Source organism: Macrotis lagotis, chromosome X (genome assembly GCF_037893015.1).
Source record: "Macrotis lagotis isolate mMagLag1 chromosome X, bilby.v1.9.chrom.fasta, whole genome shotgun sequence".
NCBI lineage: Eukaryota > Metazoa > Chordata > Mammalia > Peramelemorphia > Peramelidae > Macrotis > Macrotis lagotis.
In genome coordinates this window covers 44,536,753-44,557,618 of record NC_133666.1, presented here as the reverse complement: position 1 = coordinate 44,557,618, position 20,866 = coordinate 44,536,753, and the positions used below count along the sequence as shown (strand labels likewise).

General features: G+C 39.0%; 1 protein-coding gene and 1 pseudogene across 2 annotated transcripts in view; both read left to right on the top strand.

Moving 5' to 3' along the window:
• The window catches only part of CD99L2 (CD99 molecule like 2), a 117,708-nt gene that overhangs the window by 75,720 nt on the left and 21,122 nt on the right, over positions 1-20,866 (top strand). For both annotated transcript variants that reach the window (XM_074200618.1, XM_074200619.1), the window contains exons 5-7: positions 1,616-1,681; positions 5,222-5,320; positions 15,311-15,376. In XM_074200618.1, coding sequence (XP_074056719.1) covers positions 1,616-1,681; positions 5,222-5,320; positions 15,311-15,376 — 231 coding nt within the window. The remainder of the gene's footprint in view (positions 1-1,615; positions 1,682-5,221; positions 5,321-15,310; positions 15,377-20,866) is intronic.
• On the top strand, positions 7,474-8,637 carry LOC141497794 (ADP-ribosylation factor 1 pseudogene; annotated as a pseudogene).

Here is a 20,866-nt window from a genome sequence, read left to right as displayed (position 1 = left end):
AATCAGTGTTTTACCAGCCATCACATTCTTATAAATATGCCTAAAAATATCATACAATTTCTTTAGTAATGGTGGATCATATAATAAGAGTAGCTACCTTACCAGCATTATTGGCTCATTGTTATTGTGTTACAGTAAAAATTTGAATGGCATGAATATAATTATAGGATGAACTGTCAGTGTCTAAATGTATGGTACAGAATATTATGAGGCACACTGGTGAAATACAAGAAAAAGACAATATTGTATCACCATTTTGTGTTTTCTGATCAAGTGAATTTAATACAAGTCATAGAGTGATCTAAATGAAGCTAGATAAATTAAAGAGTGTAATTTAAAAATTCATTCTTCTTAGCAGAGCAGACTTTCAGACAAAAGCTTATTTAAGGCAATGATTGAAAATCGGAATGAAATAGATAATGAAGAAACTATACCTGAAATTATTGGTTTGGTCACTTACCAGAGAAGTAGCCAATGCCAAAGAGGAATGAAGCAGCTAAATATCGTAATGTTTTGAAGAAAATTATGGAAAATGAATACATGTGCTGATTAATATATTTTTATTGTTCACACAAGAGAATTATTCTGAATAAAGGATGTCTCCCATAATCTATATTTCTAAGATGGAAACAATCTGGGTTTAAGGTGTCTTAAGTTTACGTAATATTTTTATTGGGATATAAGGCAGATGATGATTAAAAAATAAAACCAGTACTTATTTATCTGTTTCAAAATTCTCATGTAATAATTAAAAGCTATAACCATTGACCATTTCCAGTTCTTTGATAGTCAAATAAGAGTAAAATGAAAGGTAGTTCGATCCATGCTTCTTAAATACTTTAAATGACAAATCATTATGTTTTTTTCACATCAGTGTCGGCTTTAATTTTAATATTTAGAACTTATCTAAAAAGTTTCTCTTCTATTTGTAATATACTTTTATAATACATATATTGTAATAATATTTGTAATGCACTTTTCTTTTTTTGTTTTTTAGGTTCTTTTTGGGGGGGTGTTGTTTTCTTTGCAAGGCAATGGGGTTAAGTGGCTTGCCCAAGGCCATACAGCTAGGTAATTGTTAAGTGTCTGAGGCTGGATTTGGACTCAGGTCCTCCTGACTCCAGGGCTAGTGCTCTCTATCCACAGCTCCACCTAGCCGCCCCATGTAATACCCTTTTCTGTTATATTTTTTTCATTATTTTCTTTAGTCTGGAGTCCTTTGTCATGTTTTAACATACAGTTATAATTTCAAATTATCAAATGGTCTTTATATCCTTTATATATGTCCATTATAGTGCCTGGTACTTAGTAGGTACTTAATAAGTAAATAAAGATGAAATTTAATTAATTGTTTGGCTCCCTGTGTTCACTAGGAAGCTGATTTTAGGAGACTTAGAAGCAGAGACACTTTGAAATGTGTTTTGTTCAGGTAGCTGGAGGGATGTGAGCCAGAGCGGGGAGGAAGAATATGTGTGGTGAAGTTCACTTGGTTGCTTTCAGTATGATTTTTGGTTTGTGAATAGAGGTTTTCATGCTTTGAGAATTTAAGAAAGTTTTCTCTGGCCTTGATTTCCGTGCTGTGATTTGTAACTAGATCTTTTGTCTGTCTTTGTAGAATTTGACTTGAATGATGCTTTAGTTCGGACAACCTCTAAACCTAAGCCCCCTCTGAAGAAAAAAGGTAATTCAACTTCTCCATGAACATTTCTGACTCATATTCTTTTTTTTTTTTGCAAGGCAAATGGGGTTAAGTGGCTTGTCCAAGGCCACACAGCTAGGTAATTATTAAGTGTCTGAGGCCAGATTTGAACCCAGGTACTCCTGAATCCAGGGCCGGTGCTTTATCCACTGCGCCACCTAGCTGCCCCTCTGACTCATATTCTTCTTGGTGCCTTAGTAACACTCAAAATTCATTGAGAGTTCTGTTTAGTTAATGAGCAACTAGCGCTATTTGTATGTGTATTGTGAGCTTTCTTTCATCCTAGTCTCTGACTCCTACTTCCTTGTCTTTCCCACATTCTCTCCTCTATTTGATATATGCAATCACTGTCTATTTATCTTCTTTTCATTGCACTGTTTTCCTAACTCCTTTCAATTTTTGACAATTTAAAAGGTGCTTTCTAGCTCTGGTAAAACACAGTTCATTAAGACCTGGGGAACTAGAAAGCTAGTTAACTGAACTTTTTTCTGCATTAGAAGGAGGAAGATGATTAGGAAGCGAATTGTTGGAGGGATCTTTCTGAGACTGAGTCTTGTTCTGGAGTTTTAGGAAATTACTCAGCAGTAGCATCTAATGTAGTACCTTGCTTCTATCAGGTGCTTCATAAATTTTGAATTGAAGCCACCAAGATTTGCTGTTTAAGTTAGTCAATTAAGTTAGCTGAATTTTCTGTTTTGCCAAGCTTTCTATCTGGTTTTGTGTTTTCAAACTCTCTGAGACCTAATTTTCAGAGAAAAAATGCTAATTATGCCCAAGCTATAAAGATACCACCTAAGAGTTCAGGTAACTACTGCTGAGATTTTCAGAAGTCCAATTGCAGAAGTCTGTGGGAACAATTCTGCATTGTACATGTTAACTAGGCTGAACAGATGGACCCTTTTGCAACAAAGGAATAATTTAGGAAAACTTTCAAAGGAATAGCTAGGAGAAAGTTGATTTGAGAGGCAGTCTGCCCTCAGCCATTCAATTGTATGATGCTAATTTGAAAACACAAGATTATTCCCTTTTTGTTCTCCAATTTAGTTCTGACTTTTCTCTGGATTCATTTATTAGCAGTTAGAATTGAGGTGATTCTAGTTCAGATGGGTATGTGAGTTAATATTTTTATTCTTATGTGATAACTAGCTTTTGTTATTGTTTGTCCTCTTTATTTTTTTTCATTGTTTCTCAAATGCAAATTGAAATTGACATTACTGTTGTTTTCAAATAACTCTTTGTAAAAAATATTTATTTTTTCATCTTTATGCACATGTATATTTTTAAGTTACAAAATTTACTTCCACTTTTCCTTCCCACTCTCCTCCCTTCAGTGGTGAACATTCAGGTTAGCATTGCACATACATATTTTTGATAAACATGTTTACAGATTAGTCATTTTCGGTATTAGAAATTGGGATTAAGGGAAAGAGATGGAAGAGATAATTTTTATAAAGTATTCTTCAGATTCTCAAGCTTGTTCTTTTTTTGTTTTGTTTTGTTCTTCCTCAGTGTGGGGATAACTTGAATGATTTTGACTATATTAAATTAAAAAGTTTTTGCAAAATAATCAGTGCTGCCAAAATTACAAGGAAAGCAGAAAGCTGGAAAACAATCTTCACAACTAGGAGTTCTGCTAAAGTTCTCATTTCTAATATGTATAGAGAATTGTATCTTGTTTATAAGGTTATAAATCATTCCTCAACTGATAAATTGTCAAGGGATATGAATAGGTAGTTTTCAAATGAAAAAAGTTAATGGTACATAATATTCATATGAAAAATGCTCCATATCATTATTAATTAGAGAAATGCAAATCAAAACAACAATGAGGTATCATCTCACTTCTGTCAGATTGACCAAGATGACAAAAAAGGAAAAATGATCAAGAAGAGGTTGTAGGAGGATTGGATACATTGCTGGTGGAGTTGTGAGTAGATCCAGTTATCCTGGAGAGCAATATGAACTATGCCCAAAGCGCAATTAAAAATGTTCATTCCTTTGACCCGGAAATTCTGATTCTATGGTACATGGATACTATGGAATACTATTATTCTCTAAGAAACCATAGATGGTTGGACTCTAGAGAAGCATGGAATGACTTACAGGATCTGATGCTGAGCAAAGGGAGCAGAACCAAGAGAACAGTGCACACATTAACAACATCATTAGGAGATGATTAACCTTGATGGAAGGAAGCAGCTCCTCTCAGCAGTTCAGAGAGCTAGGCCAACTGTATTGTACTGGCGTAGACAATGTCCTCTGTTTTTTGAAGAGGATCAGTGACATCACTAGTGTTGTCTTCACTTGCACTTGAATTGGATTCAAGTGAGGCAGAACTCCAAAAAATGATCAGCCTCATGCTTTCTTCCTGAGTCCTCAAAGTCCAAAAGTGATCATGGCTCACGGGCCAGTGGATGACCTTGGCATCTTTGATGTCTGACCAAGCTGTTAGTGCTCCATAGCACTTGCTTCAGCTGCCTTCATGGCTATTGGAATTGATTAGTCTTATCTACTTAGTCTGCTCTGGGAAGTTTTCTCATGCTTGGGGTAGACAACTCTTGTGAAAATTTAATAAGTATTTCAAACCTATATTCCTGTTAAAAAATCTGATTTTTTTCTTTTATAAGAAATGGAATGTTATCTCCCCATATGTTAATCACAAATTCAGGAAGACAAATGATTAGGAAGCCAGAAAACTTGTCTTGCCCCCATTATTCTTCAAATCCAGAAAGAGATAAGTCATTCTCATATAGTCCAGATAGCATTGTTGTTTGTTTTTGTATATTTCAGAAGGCAGTAGTGTTAAGTCACACAGCTAAGTATTAAATGTGTGAGAGGGAATTTGAACTCAGAGCCTCTTGACTCCAGGACAGGTATTCCATCCACTAGGCCACTTAGCTGCCCCCATCAGATATCATTGTTTACAGATATTGTGCAACCTGATAGACAGGTTTCCAATGAATTTACTGATGTCCCTTATCCTTATTTATGGATAAATACTCTCTCTTCCTGGTGGTCACCTTAAATAGATGGCTTCCACTTACAGGTTTCTTGATAAGTCTTAGAGAATAAACTTTCCTGTCTAACTTACATTTTCTGTCATTTTATTTTAAGCCTAAATTTTGAAAGTGTACATCCCTTAATTTACCTATGGGTTTGAGACCTGTGGTTATCCTCAACCAGCTTGTGATTTAACCTGTCTGCTGACACAGTTTACCAGTGTTCTCCCCTCTTAATGCTCCAGCTTCTTGGAGCCATACTTGAGAGTTGGGTGAAAGTGGACACCAGCAAGTCACTTAACCCCATTGCTTCATCAAAACAAAACAAAACAAAAGAAAGTGGACATCAAAGCTGGATGAACAGCCTTGAAAAGGGCTCAGCAAGCTTTCACATCAGAGGTACTAGTCCTCTCTGTATACCCCATTAATTTTAGTATACCATTTATGATGGGAGGGTACTGCATTGTATTTTGCTATTTTTATTCCATCTTATTAATCCATTTGTCTTTTCTTTTTCTTGGAGATTCTGATGTTCCTGATTTTCAATTGAGTGATGCCTTGGATGATGGAAATGATGGATTCAATGGTGGTGGAGGCAAACCTAATATAAAACCTCATGAAAGTAAGTGGGTTCTTTTTTTATCTCTATAGGTTTACATCAGTTTGAAGTCACTGGCCAACCCAACTACATCCACATTTGCTTCTTTTTTGATAAATCTAATGACCTTAAAATCTGATTTTGGTCAGGGGCAAGTAGAGTGCCCTGTCTTTGAAAAATAAATCGAATCTTCATTGCTTTTACATGGATAATAAAGAATGAACATGTTTCAAACCTTTCTTTTCTTGAAAATATGTTTTATCATTATCTGTAAGATAGGGAAACTTTTTAAATCAGCTTTTTGTCACCACATTCTTTTATTTTGACTGTATCTTTAATAACAGGTCTAATGTAATTTGTAAGAAGCATTTTATATTTTTATATATTGGAATGGAGGAGTAAAGATGTAAAGGTAGGTCAGTCGTGGCATTTGGTTAAAGGGATGGCATTTATTTGTCCCAATACCAAGGAGTCTAATATCACTGGATCAGAGACTTTAGTGTAGACAGTTGTAAAGTGTAAGAAGACCAGACCTGTGTCTGTGTGTGGTGGTGTTTAGGTGGCTAGGGTTTGAATTCCTAAGAGAGCAATTTTGTATTTGAAACACTGGAGACAATAGCCTTTGGAGTTCTTTTAGTAGGGGAAGTGATATGATGGTGGTGTGATTGAGACAGATAGGAGAACCAGGAGAGATTGGGATGCCAAAAGTCTACAGAGAAAAGTTTTCAAGGATAAGAGGATGGTCAACAGTGTGAAAAGTGCAGGGAGGTCAAGGAGAATTAGGATTGAGAAAAGACCATTGGATTTGATTAGATGACCCAGTGGTAACCCTGTAAAGAGCAGTTTCTGTGGAATGATGCTGTCAGAATTACATGCATACATGCATATTCTTAGATTATGTTTTCAAGGCTAAATAAATCTTAAGACTTGGGAAACCCTGTATACAGACACAGATTCATATTAGTATCTACATATGTATACTTGTATATACGTATCTTAACGTATTCCTCTAACTTATTTACATGCACAAACAAATGCAGTCTCATGCAGTCTTAATTCCATAGCAAATGTACTTTCTGGCAAAAGTGAATGATTTACTAACCATAAAATCTTTCTTTTGACTTTTATTTGTTTATTTTTGAATTTTTCCCCCTAATCTTGCTTCCCTACCCCCACCTCCCATAGAAGGCGGTCTTTTAGTCTTTACAATGTTTCTATGCTCTACGTTGATCCAAATTGAATGTGTTGAGAGAGAAATCATATACTTAAAGAAAAAATAAAATATAAGAGATAGCAAAATTACGTTATAAGTTAACGTGTTTGTTTTTTTTTTAAATTAAAGGTAATAGGGGCGGCTAGGTGGCGTAGTGGATAAAGCGCCAGCCTTGGAGTCAGGAGTACCTGGGTTCAAATCCGGTCTCAGACACTTAATAATTACCTAGCTGTGTGGCCTTGGGCAAGCCACTTAACCCCATTTGCCTTGCAGAAACCTAAAAAAATAAAAAACTAAATTAAAGGTAATAGTATTTTGTCTTTGTTGAAACTCCACAATTCTTTCTTTGGATACAGGTGGTATTCTCCATTATAGATAGCCCCAAATTGTCCCTGATTGTTGCCCTGATGGAGTGAACAAGTTCATTAAGGTTGATCATCACTCCCATGTTGCTGTTAGAGTGTACAGTGTTTTTCTGGTTCAGCTCATCTCACTCAGCATCAGTTCATGCAAATCCTTCCTGGCTTCCCTGAATTCCCATCCCTTCTTGTTTCTAATGGAACACTAGTGTTCCATAACGTACTAAACGTATGTTTATTAAGCCATTCCCTAGTTGATGAACGTTCACTCAATTTCCAATTCTTTGCCACCACAAACAGGGCTGCTATGAATATTTTTGTACAAGTGATGTTTTTAGCCTTTTTCATCATCTCTTTAGGGTATAGACCCAGTAGTGGTATTGCTGGATCAAAGGGTATGCACAGTTTTGCTGCTCTTTGGGTGTAATTCTGAATTACTCTCCAGAAATGGATGAGTTCACAGCTCCACCAACATAAAATCCTTTTAAACATGCCTAAAAATATTGTGCAATTTTTTTTAGTGGGAGCGAAACCAAGGCCTGGAGAAGCCGAGAAAGGGAAGGAGCAGCAGCCGCTCACGGGTTTCTTTTGACAACGTTCAACACATCACACCTGGAACATGGGGAATATATTTGCTAACCTCTTCAAGGGGCTCTTTGGCAAAAAGGAAATGGTGAATTCTAATTGTTGGTCTGGGTGCTGCAGGAAAAACAACTATTTTGTACAAACTGAAGCTGGGTGAAATAGTAACTACTATTCCCACTATAGGTTTCAATGTAGAAACTGTAGAATACAAAAACATTAGCTTCACGGTGTGGGATGTCGGTGGCTAGGACAAGATCTGACCCCTGTGTTGCCATTACTTCCAGAACACACAAGGACTGATTTTTGTGGTTGACAGTAATGACAGAGAACGAGTGAATGAACCCCGAGAAGAACCGATGAGAATGTTGGCAGAGGATGAGCTTAGAGATGCTGTCTTATTAGTGTTGGTTAACAAACAGGATCTTCCCAATCCCACGAATGCAGCTGAAATCACAGATAAACTTGGATTGCATTTTCTTTGTCACAGAAACTGGTACATCCAAGCCACCTGTGCCACTAGTGGGGATGGGCTCTATGAAGGACTGGATTGGTTGTCCAATCAGCGCCAAAACCAGAAATGAAACAACAAAAGTTCCTCCTCCCTCTTTCCTTCTCTCCCTCTTATTTCCTCCTATTCACCCTTTGCTTTACTCTCATGTGGCAAACTGTGCTACTTTGTGCTATTGAGTTCCGGAAGCTGTTTTTTTCTTACCCCTTACCCTCACAGTATGTATTGCACCATGCTGTAAATGTGGCAAATTCAGGCCTGAAAAAGGTTTCTTATTTAATGTAAATAGTTTTTGCTTCCAGTGGGGCAGTTTCTGGCACTCCTATGTAATATTACTGAGCTTTTTTTATCGTAAAAAAATCAACTCACCGTTTAGTGCTGGGAAGGGATTTTAAGCACATTGACACTTGGGTTGCTGGGGGGTTAACGTGCATGCAAGCAGCAAAGCTGAATGCTTGTGAGACCTGTGTTGAGATCCATTTTGTGGGTTGGTTTTTAACCTGAACTCAGTGTATTTTTTTAAATAGTAAAAATCTAAAAAAGACAAGTAAAACACTTGAACACACAGAACAGAGAAATATGCTTAGTGTAGGTTTTGCAGTAACAACTTGAATACCAGACCATTGTAATTGTCTGCAGTTTCTCTTTTGAAACTTGAGAAATGATAAAAATCAAACAAGTGTGTAATTAAAATAGAGATGCATGTAATGATATGTATTTTGATCTTTATGTTTTTCATAGAGTTTGTGCTTGTATTTGTGCTCACATGGATACTTATTAGGAAAAAAAGCTTTGAGGTTGTGGTTCAGAGCAGGCTGCACATTAAGAGCATTAGATCTTCAGTCATGAGCCGTTTATAACTAGACTTTTTCTCCCTTGCAGTTCAGTTCAGGCTGTGATTAGCTCTCCATCACACTTGAATAACTCTTAAGAAGGATAGGTGATGGCTGGTATTAAACATTTGAAAGAGCTTTCTGACATATTTGAACAACAAAAAACTAGCCTTTTAATTTTTGGTCAGGTGTGTGGTGCTTCTGTTTGAAACCTCTCCACAGTAAGCACAGCCTACGTTAGCCCCAAACCTTGACTGGAGATATTCGAAACCAGTCAAGAACACTAGGCATTTCTCTAAGGTGTCTAGGTTTTGCAAGAAAATAAATTGAGAATGAGAGCTTGGGGAGTCATTCCATTCTAGAAGTATTCAGTCTTGTTTTGGAACAATCCACCTATCTGTATATATGTGAAATGTCCTTTACTACCCCTCATTACTACAAGGGTCAGATTTGCCATCTGAAAAAAGATCTTTACTTTTTTTTTTCCTTTTCTATTTTGATAAACACTGAAGAAGCTGGAGCTATTAAACTTTATCTCGGGAAAAACTCAGAACTGCTTTGTTTGGTGTTGTGGAAACTCTTACTGCTTTCAATACACAATTAGTAATCGACTGTTTTGCATACTTGTTTTCAGTTTTCATTTCCACAGTCACTGTAATTAAAGCTATTAGAATAAAATCTCTGAACTATTAAAAAAACAAAAAAAGTATAATTAACAGTATTCTTAGCTCTTGAAATTTTGTACTGCCCCTGACAAATATGTTATTATTTGATCTGCACAGCAACCCTGGGAGATAGGTGCCATTCTCATTTCATACATGCAGACCCTGGAAAGCACAAGTAGGCCAAATCACTCAACTCTGTTGTTTTTTAGGTTGTATTTCTACTCATGGTTTTCTGACTATTGAGTCCAAATCTCTTCCCATTGTAATACCTCGTTACAAGGTTACAGTTGTTAGTTCTCGTGACCTCAGTGGAGCCTTCCTGTATGTAAGAGTTCATGGAGTTTTAATCCCAGTAGTGAAGACAAGAGACAAACTTGCAGTAGTGGATAGATGGTTTAGTATGCTTCTACACTTTGGCGCCATCTAGTGGAAGGAAAAGGATGAATACTATGTCTTCTAAAGGCAAAGTAGTGGAATTCAATGGAAAAGATACTAGTACCTTCTTTAGGGATTCAGAAGCTTCTGATTGGGGGGGTACAGTCATCATATTTTTATAATTAGCATTTTAATGAGAAAATCAACTACTCTGAATAGATATAAATACCACATCACGCTATGAAGTCTGTGAGTAGTTGAATATCATCAATTTTAGCAAATCTCAAAGGAGGAATCCAAATGGAAGTTTTCTCATTTCTGTCATAAGCAACCTTTGAGAAAATTAAAAGACTGTTGGCTAGGCAGTTTCAAATCAACTTGAGTTCAGCATGGAGATTTTTAACCAATTCTTATTAGTGGCTTAATATATATAAAAGTCCTTATGCTAGTGCTGATAGATGTTCAATTTAGAACCCTGAAAGAGATTCTCTGTAGGAGTCATAATGTTTTCTTATTTCATTTTGTGAGAATATGATTGGGGTAGAGGACTGAAGTGGGGAAGACCATGTGGTTTTCATTTGTTTCCCTGGGCTCTACCACCATCTGCAGTCACTTTGACATTTCTGTTGCCCCGTTCCCACTGATTTACCTGTTCTTTTACTAATGTCAATTTATGCCAAATTTTAGAGATTTTGAAATATATTTTACCAAAATTTTGGTTTTCATTGAAGGTTATTAAGTGCTATTATATGTTGTTGATATTCAGAATCATTAAATTTCATTCTTGCAAATGACCCTCTTGTCTAATGCATAATTGAAAGCAATCCCTATAAATCAAGTACCCAACAAATGCTTATCCAGCCAGTATTTGAAGATTTTTGAATAAAAGGAAACACTCCATCTTTCAAGGCTGTTCACTTTACTTTTGGACATCTGATTGCCAGAAAGTCTTTCTTAAAGTCCAAAACTGCCTTTCTTCAATTTTTACTCAGTTCTCCTTGTTCTGTGCCCTGGGCCCAAACATAACAATTTTATTCTCCATTTTTCCTAATAGCCTTTCAAATACTTGAAGATGACCTTGATTCCCCACCCTCTTTTTGTCCAGGTCAAACATACCTATTTCTTTTTTTTAAATTATTTTAAATTTCTTTTTTACTTTTTTTTGTTTTCTTTTATTTTTTTATTCTCAATTTGTACAAATGTTTTTTTTACATTAATAAAATATTCTTGTTTAAGAGTAAACAAAATACCCCTCCCCCCATGAATATAGACTTGCTTGGGCAATAAAGTAAAGGGGAGAGAAAAAAAATTAAAATTAAAAAAAATAATAGTAATAATTGTAGGTATGGCCAGGTGGCGCAATGGGTGAAGCACCAGCCCTGTAGCCACGAGCACGTGAGCCCACATCCAGCCCCTTAGACCCAAAAATTACCCAGCCGTGTGACATGCAAACCACCCGATCCCCACTGCCCTGCAAAAACCAAAAAGAAGGGGAAAAAAAAAGACGCAAAATAAAATAAAATAGTAATCATAGTAGGGGTGGCTGGGTGGCAGACAGAGCATTGGCCCTTGAGTCAGGAGCACCCGGGTCCAAATCTGGCCTCAGACACCCAAAGATCACCCTGCTATGTGGCCCCAGGCAGGCCACCCAGCCCCATTTGCCCTGTACCCTCCCCCAAATAATAATAATAAAAAATGTGCTTCAGTCTTTGTTCCAACACCAGCAACTCTGTCATGGGTGGATCGCATTCTTTATGGTAAAGTCCATCGCAAAAGTTGCTTCGATATTTTTCCAACGTTGCCATTGCTGATCGCAACTCCCTCCTTTCTTATTTCTCTATTACCATGTACTATATTTTCTCTCTCCTTTCACTCTGACTCTGTTAGAGGGTCGCTGAATGGTGCAGCAGACAGATCCCTGGTCCTGGGGCCAAGAAGCCCTGAGCCCCCATACCACCCCATTGGCCCAGAATCCACCTGGCCCTCTGGTCCTGGACCGACCTTTCAATCCCAGCCCCTTGCAAGAAGTAAAAAAGAAAATGTGTTATATCTGACCACTCTCCCCCCATGGTCCATCCTCTCCTTCTTTATTCACATCCCCACCCCTTACCCCTGCTCCCTCCTCCTTCTTACTCCAGATGTCTATACCCCATTGAGTATATATGCTGTTTCCTCTCCTAGTCACTTCTGACGAGAGCAAAGGTTCCCTCATTCCCCCTTGCCTCCCCCCTTCCATATGATTGCAATAGCTCATTGTAATAAAGAAAAAAATCTTATTATATGAAATATCTTGGCCTATTCCCCCTCTCCTTTTTCTTTCTCCCATTACATTTCCCTTTTTTTCCATTGACTCCATTTTTACACCATATTTTATCTTCGAATTCAGCTTTCTCCTGTGCTTCAACTATAAAAGCTCCCTCTACCTGCTCTATTAGCTGAGAAGGTTCATATGAGTATTATCAGTGTCATTTTTCTATGCAGGAATACATGCAGTTCATCCTCATTAAGTCCCTCATATTTCCCCCCTCCAATCTCCATGCTTCACCTGAGTCCTGTATCTGAAGATCAAACCTTCTGATCAACTCTGGCCATTCCAACAGGAACATTTGAAATTCCCCTGGTTCATTGAAAGTCCATCTTTTTCCCTGGAGGAGGACGTTTGGTTTTGTTGGGTAGTTCATTCTTGGCTTCATTCTAAGCTCCTTTGCCTTCCAGTATATTATATTCCAAGCCCTATGAGCTTCCAATGTAGTTGTTGCTAAGTCCTGTGAGATCCTGACTGCAGCTCCATGATGTTTGAACTGTGTCCTTCTGGCTGCTTGTAATATTTTCTCTTTGACTTGGGAGTTCTGGAACTTGGCTATAATATTCCTAGGGGTTGGTTTTTTGGGATCTCTTTCTCGGGGGGATCAGTGGATTCTCTCCATTTCTATTTTGCCCTCTGCTTCTAGAATATCAGGGCAATTTTCCTGTAGTAATTCTTTGAAAATGACGTCAAGGCTCTTTTCCTGATCAATGACTTTCAGGTATTCCAATAATTTTTAAATTATCTTTCCTAAGTATGTTTTCCATATCAGTTGTTTTTTCAATGAGATATTTCACATTTTCTTCTAATTTTTCATTTTTTTGGTTTTGAAGTGTTGATTCCTGATTTCTGGTAAATTCATCAATCTCCCTGAATTCTATTCTTTGTCTGAAGGATTTGTTCTCCTCAGAGAGTTTTCTTATCTCTTTTTCCATCTGGCCAATTTTGCTTTTTAAGGCATTCTTCTCCTCAATAACTTTTTGAACTGTTTTATCCATTTGACTTAAGCTGGTTTTTAGCATGCTATTTTCTTCAGCATTTTTTTGGATTTCCTTGATGAAACTGCTGACTTCATTTTCATGTTTTTCCTGCATCTCTCTCCTTTCTTTTCCCAGTTTTTCTTCCAACTCCCTCATTTGATTTTCAAAGTCTTTTTTGAGCTCTGTCATAGCCTGAACCCAATTTCTGTTTTTCTTGGAGTCTTTAGATGCAGGAGCTTGTGCTTCCTCATCTTCAGACTGAGTATTTTGATCCTTCTTGGGCTCATATGCAAAATATTTCTCAATGGTGTTCCTCTTTTTTTCTCTGCTTGCTCATTTTCCCAGCTTGGGCCTGGTTTTGGGGTGCTTCCTGAGCTTTTGGGACACTCCTACAAGGGTCTCAGTGTGTGAGTCTCTGTCCTCCCTTCTGGTCTGTGAATGACCATAAGCGCCCCCCTCTGCCACAGGGCTGAGGTGGGGGGGGTCCCTGCTGTTCTGTGGGGGGGGGGGGCTAGACTATCAGTATCTGAATGTGCTTAGAGCCCCAGAGTCCTGTTCCAGAGGCAGAGGACAGAGCTCTGCAGTCTCTCTCTCTTCACTCCCCTCCCTGAGTTCAGTGGTCTCATGCCCTGGGGGCTGTTTCCTGATCTGGGCTGTTTGCTGTGTTCCCTGAGGGCTGGGCTCCATGTGCTGGCTCTGGCAGAGGTCCGCTGCTGTTTCCCCACTTTTTGCCCGGTGCTCCCCGGGGTGCAGCTCAGGAGACTCCCCTGCTGCTGTGAGCTGTGGCTCCCAGAGCCCTGGGGCTGCCTCCGGGAGGCTGAAGTTCTTTGGCTCTGGCGGGCTGCCCCTCCGAACCCGGGTTGCAGGGCCTTTCTGCTCTTTTCCAGGTTACCTTGAGTAGGAGAACTGCCTCACTGGGTCCCTTTATGGCTTCTGTCTCTCTAAAGTTTAGTTAGAGTCCTTAGTTTCAAGTTTTATCAGAGAGCGCCTAAGACTCGATCCCTTCTTGTCGCCATCTTGGCTCCCCATACCTATTTCTTTTGTTCAGTCTTCAGTCAACAAGAACTTAAATGCCTTTCCCATGCTGTTTGTCCCCTTTGGGATGATCTCTAACTTATTAGGTTCCATTTTGAACTGTGGTACCCAGACCTAAACACAATATTTTAATTGTATTTTAACTCTAGGGGATACATAGTTAAGCAGGTCTGCAACCTCCTTGGTTGTCCTGGACCCTTCATCTCTCTTTAATGACTAAAATTTGACTTGAGTTTTGCCTGCTATATCGAGTGCAATCCCCTAAAGCCTGTGGATCATTTTCCAGACAAACTGATGTCTAGAAGCTCTGTTTTGCGGTTTAAAACATTGTGTGCCTCTAAAAAATTTATTCGCAATTTAGCTGTACCCCTGAAGAGGTAGAAAGAGAACCTTTTTTTAAATTTTTATTTTTTTGAATTATAAAGATTTTATTTATTTTGAGTTTTACAACTTCCCCCCAGTCTTACTTCCCTCCCCCCATCCCACACAGAAGGCAATTTGCCAATCTTTTCATTGTTTCCATGGTATACACTGATCCCATTTGAGTGTGATGAGAGAGGAATCATATCATTAAAGAAGAAACATAAAATAGAAGAGATAGCAAGATTAGATAGTAAGGTATCAGTTTTTTTTTTCTAAGTTAAAGGTAATAGTTCTTAGTCTTTGTTCAAAGTCCTCAGTTTGTTCTCTGGATACAGATGGTATTGTGGCCCTGATGGAATGAGCAAGTCCAACAAGTTTTATCATCACCCCCATGTTGCTGTTAGGGTGTACAGTGTTTTTCTGGTTCTGCTCATCTCGCTCACCATCAGTTTGTGTAAATCTCTCCAGGCTTCCCTGAATTCCCATCCCTCCTGGTTTCTAGTAGAACAGTAGTGTTCCATGACAGTTTGCTAAGTCATTCCCCAATTGAAGGACATTGACTTGATTTCCTGTTCTTTGTCACCACAAACAGGGCTGCTATGAATATTTTTGTACAAGTGATGTTTTTACCCTTTTTCATCATTTGAAAGAGAAGCTTTTAAAACTATTTCCTACCCCAAGTTTGTATTTTTGTTATTTTTATTAGATTGTTGTGGCAATTTGACAGTAACAATCAGCAGTATATTGAGAATCTGGCTTTCGGTGACTGCTCTGTTCTTTTTCTCTTTTCCAGGACTAACGGATAAGGATCTAGACGATGTTATTGCGGATGGCTATAAGCCTGATAAAGGTAGAGGAGGTACGCATTTTGACTTTTTCAACTGAATTACATACACCTACCCCTGACATAATGTTATTCTTTAGTTTTGTGAGAATTTGACTAGGTAGAACATCATGTTGGGCAATTATTTTCATAGTAGCAACATTCTACGAGGAAAAATCTATTGTGTTGGGGCATCTCTTTGTGGGGGATATCATTAGCTTCTTGGGAGGTCAATGTTGTTTTTCCTTACTATCCCAGCTTTCAAGTAGAAGTACATTTTGATATGAATTGAATACCTGGTCTGAGGAATAAGAAATTAAAATGAAACAATGGGCCAAAGTAAAATGACCTGCATTTTTGGTGAAGGATTGATTTCAGGTGATGGATCCATATTAGTGGGCTCTGGGTCTTGGTGTGGTAATAAGATTAATCATTTAGGGACTGGGGAGAGGAGAAAGAAAATCAAGAATGGGAATCTGATCATATAGTCAGATTTTAGCATTGTCAGTCAAGCCAAGGGAGTTTGGTGGGGTTGATTTTTTTCCTTCTTTTAGAGTAACTTATATTTTTGTTTTTCTGTCATATTCCTTTCTTGGTATACTCCCCCTTTACCTATGCAAGGTTTGAACCTTTCCTTGTAGGATAATGGGCCTGCTTTTGACAGGAAAAAGATAAGAAAGCATACAGTCCCACTTAATGTAAATTGTGTTACACAAATTGAAGCTTATGTAAAGAATTCTAAAAGAAATTTGTATTCTAAAAACCTACCTATGTGAACTTTACTGTACAGTACTGTGTGCTTGTACACTCTCATTCCCTCTTGCTCTCACTTTCTCCTCCAGTCCCCTTGCTCAGTGATCTGTTGCTTCCCTCCCCCTCATAAAAAAACCCCAAACCTCTAAAAAACCCCAAAACAACAAACCCTCCATGTGAAAGGAGAATTCATGGAGAGACCTCCATCACAGAGAGGAGGAGACCTTTGCCCTGCTCCATCCACCCACACACGTGTCTACCTCTGTGTATTTGACTTTTGTCCATCAGCACTGGGTTCTGCTTGTCTCTTCCTGGACCGGTGTGTAGCACTCATCTTCTCTTGTTCATGTCTGTGTCTGTGTCTGTGTCTATGTTTGCCCTCTATATGTTCTTGCTCTTGGGTTAGACCCCCATGTGGCTTTTTATTAGGTAAACATTTTGCTCCAGAAAGAAGGAGAAGGGGCCATGGGGTCTTTCATATAGAATTTATTCATTCAACAAGCATTTCTTAAGTGCCAGCTACGTGTGATGCTGTGCTAATATGCAAAGCCAGCAAAGAGAATACTCCTGCTATCAGGAAGCTGATTTTCTGTGGAGAAATACCATTATCAAAGAAAAATGAATATCAAGTAAATGCCAAGCAATTTCAAGGATAGGGAGTGCTAACAATTCGGATCAGAAAGGGAAGAACGTTGGAGAACGTAATCATCGATAGGAGTCCAGGATTCAGGAAGGCCTACTTTGTGTTTGTCCCTGTCATATGTGCTGGCGATACAAAGAAAGTTACAACAGTCTCTACCCTCTTGGATCTTACAATCCAATTAGCAGTCAGCATAGAAGAGACTGTAGAAACAAGGTATACACAGGACTAAGTAGAAAACTAATTCCTAGAAGGAAAGCACTGATATTAAGGACCAGTGAAAAGGCTTTGAAGGTGAGATTTTTAGCTTAGACTTGAAGGAAGCCCAGAAAACCTGGAGGTAGAAATGAAGGATAGCCAGTGAGAATGACTGGAGTTGGGAGATAGAGTGTTTTGTATGTGGAATAACAGAGACTGTTTCCATTGAATTGGAGAGTAAATATAAAAAAAACTCACTTGGGTTACTAGGGAGATGTTGAAGTGTAGTGATGAGGAGTGGGTAACATGGTCACAACTGCACTTATGGAAAGTTAATTTTCCAACCGCACAGAGAATGGATTATAGTGGGGAGAGATTTGGGGGAGATTCAAGGCAAGGAGACTAACCAGAGGTAATTGTGATCATTGGGATATGTAGTGTCAGAGGCTTGGGAGGAGAATGTCTAAGGGAGATGTTAATGGAGGCGGAATCAACAGATGTTGGCAACAGATTCTGTAGGGTGAGGCATGAGATTGAGGAATCCAGAATGACATTGAGGTTGGGGTCTGTGATTGAGATGTTGTTAAGTAAAGGAAAGATAGTGAGATCAGATTAGACATGTTGACTTGCGACATCTACAGGTGTCCATTGGGGAGTTGGATACACATGCATTCTAGGGATAGGATATAGGAAATGCTGAAAGCAGGGAGATTAGTTAGGAGCCTGTTGGACCAGTCCAGGTGCAAGGTTGGGTGGGCTTACATTTGGCTGGCTATGACATGAATGGAAAGAAAGATCAGTAAGAGATTTAGTGAGACATTTAACAGGACGTAGCAACTCATTCAGTTGATGATTTAGTATTCCTAGGGAGGTCCTAGGTCTCCTGACCAGGCGCCCCAACTCCTCATGGAAGACTCTTCTTACCTAGTACCACCTTCTATGAGTTGAGGAATTTGAGGAATATCCTTGAACCATTCAATCTGTCATTGGATTTCTATCTTTTTCTACATGCTATAGCCATCTGTTCATTATACTGTTTCTGGACTCATTTCATGATGCTCACTAAACTTCTATACCTTTTTCTTTTTTGTGGTTTTCACCGGGCATTGGGGTTAAGTGACTTGCCCAAGGTCACACAGCTAGATAATTATTAAGTGTCTGAGGTCATATTTGAACTCAGGTCATCCTGACTCCAGGTCTGGTGTGCTATCCACTGTACCACCTAGCTGCCCCTTGCTATACCTTTTTACTCTTTGCTATCCCTTTTTACTCTTGTTATCCCGGTGACCCCAAACCCCAGCTTCTAAAGAATCAATCCTTTCCCCATCTCATTTCAACCCACCTGCTGTACTATTTACCTACTTGACTTTGCTACATTGTTCCCTGAAACACCCCCTATTATTAACAAACTTTTTATCTCAGACTTTCTCTCTCTCTCTCTCTCTCTCTCTCTCTCTCTCTCTCTCTCCCTCCCTCCCCCCCCCCCTCCCTCCCTCCCTCCCCCTCCCTCCCTCCCTCCCTCTCTCTCTCCTCTCCCTCTCCTCAATGTTTTCTCTTGTTTTGCTGACTCACTGGTGGGGAGTCAGAATGCTGCTTTCTCCCTATTACTACTTCCAAATCTCCCCTTCTCCTCCCCTTCCCCATCATCATCTTATAGGAACCTTTCTTACTTTGAGGACCAATGAAATTTAAATCCTGGTTTTGTTTACCTATATTCTTAACTGCCAGCTTGTTTTCCTTCCTTTTTAAATGAATTTAGTTTCTCGATCACCTCTGCTTCTTCCCTCATAGCATGAGATTTCAGTGTGCTGACTCTATCTCTATCTCTGTCTGTCTCTCTGTCTCTCCTCCCTCTTGTACACACAAAGAAATGGTCTTAACCTTGATCTCACCATTACTCAAAAAAGTTCTGCTCCTACATTGATAAACTCTGAAATTCCTTTATCTGATTTACCTTTTACCTCATTACTATCCTAGGCCCTTATCACTACTCTGACTTTTCTCCTTTTCTAATTCTGACACCTTGGTGATCCAGTTTCACTTTCCAGCAGTGGTGTCAAACTCAAATAGAAGCATCTCTGTGAGCTGAATGTTGACTTTTGAAAATCACAAAATAACATTACCTATGTTGTATAGCATTTTTATATTTTTGTGCTACTAAAGTGAGTTGTGAGTCATAAAAATGTAATGATTGGGTTCCTTCTGAATTTGTAGTTCTAATCTCACCTTGAGCCCTTAGGGCATTCCTTTCAGTCCTTTCTAATTGTTTCTCCATTCCACTCACAAGAGGAGCTATTCAAAATCTTGTAGCTCATCAAACCTTCTCTGGCATATCCTCCCCTCCAACTCATTTGCAAAGCTTCCTTTCACTCTTCTTTTTGATGTTGAGACCCACTTTTTGCTTGCTAAGGCCAGCTTCTTTGCCTCTAGCCTGTCTTCTCTCTCTCTCTCTCTCTCTCTCTCTCTCTCTCTCTCTCTCTCTCTCTCTCTCCCTCCCTCCCTCCCTCCCCCCTCCCTCCCTCTCCCCCTCCCTCCCTCCCTCCCTCCTCATTCTTCTCCCTCCCTCCCTCTCTCTCTCCTCATTCTTTTCTTCAGTGTCTTCCTGTTTCCTGTCTCCAAATATCTGATTATCTCCTATTCTCAAAAAAATTTCCCTTGATCCTTCCATTCCCACTTTTATTCTTTATCTTTCTTCTCAGCTGAATGCCTTGTCAGAGTAATTTGTGCTCTCTCTTTTCTGCTTTCTGAACTGGCTCCCAACCTTGTAATTTAACCAGTATTGCTCTCTTATCATTGATCTTTTAATTGACCAATCTAAGGGGCTTTTCTTAGTCTTCATCTTTCCTGCCGATCGCCTTTTCCTATTCACTACTCTTCCTTATCTGTCCAGCTGCCTTCTTAGGGTCCTTTGCTCTTTTGTCATTTTTGTCATGCCCACTAATTATGGAAGTTCTCCAAGGTTCTAGCCTGGTCCCTCTCTCTTTTCTCTTTATAATATTACTTGGCTGTCTCATCTTTTCAATTCTTTCCATGTAGATGATTCCACACATCACTGAATTCATTTCATCCATTTTGGAGTGGCTATCCAATGAGCATCTCAAACAGCATTTACCTCCAAAATCGACCACTCATTTCTATTTCTCTGTTACTGTCAGTGTTTCTATCAACTCAAGCTGGCCACCTGGTTATTTTCCTCAACCCCTCATTTTCACTCCTATATATCTAATCTGTTGCTCAAACCTGCTGTTTCTCTACCTTTACAAAATCTCTTGAATATGTCCTTGTAGCATGATTCACATAGCCTTCATCCTTGTTCAGGACTGGCAGTAACCTCCTAAATCATCTCCTTGCCTTGCCTCATCCTCCAGTTCATTTTCTGTTCACCTGCCAATGTGATTTTCCTCAAAGTTAATTTGGACCTTGTCAGCTCCTGTTTTCATATGCTTTTCTTTGGCATGCAAGGCCCTGAACAACCTGACTTTCTTCTTTTTCCAGACTTTTTCTATTTGACTTCCTAAGCTGCTTTCTGAAGAAACTCTTCCTATGCCTGCTCCATGTATAGCCTACATGTTCTTCTTTATTTCCATGTTCTTTTTCTCAGATAGTTGGAAGTGCCTTCTGAGGAGGGCCAACTTTGGAGTTTTGACTCCTCCTTGTGCCCCCTGTTCTTGGTCCAATGGCATGATGCTGGTCATATAGGAAACACTGGATAGAAGCTTTTTGATCGATTGATTCTTTTAAATAATAGTTTCATGAAATTGGGGGGGCTGGAGAATTCAAATTACTGTCCTAGTCTCATAGACTGCCCTCTACTTCTCAGGATAGAGCAGGACAGAATATAGCTTCTTTGACTTTCATCCCCTGTCTTCCTCAATATTTTTGGTTAGGATCTTTTGTATCGACCCACTTTTCTTACATCCTGATAGGGGAAGCAG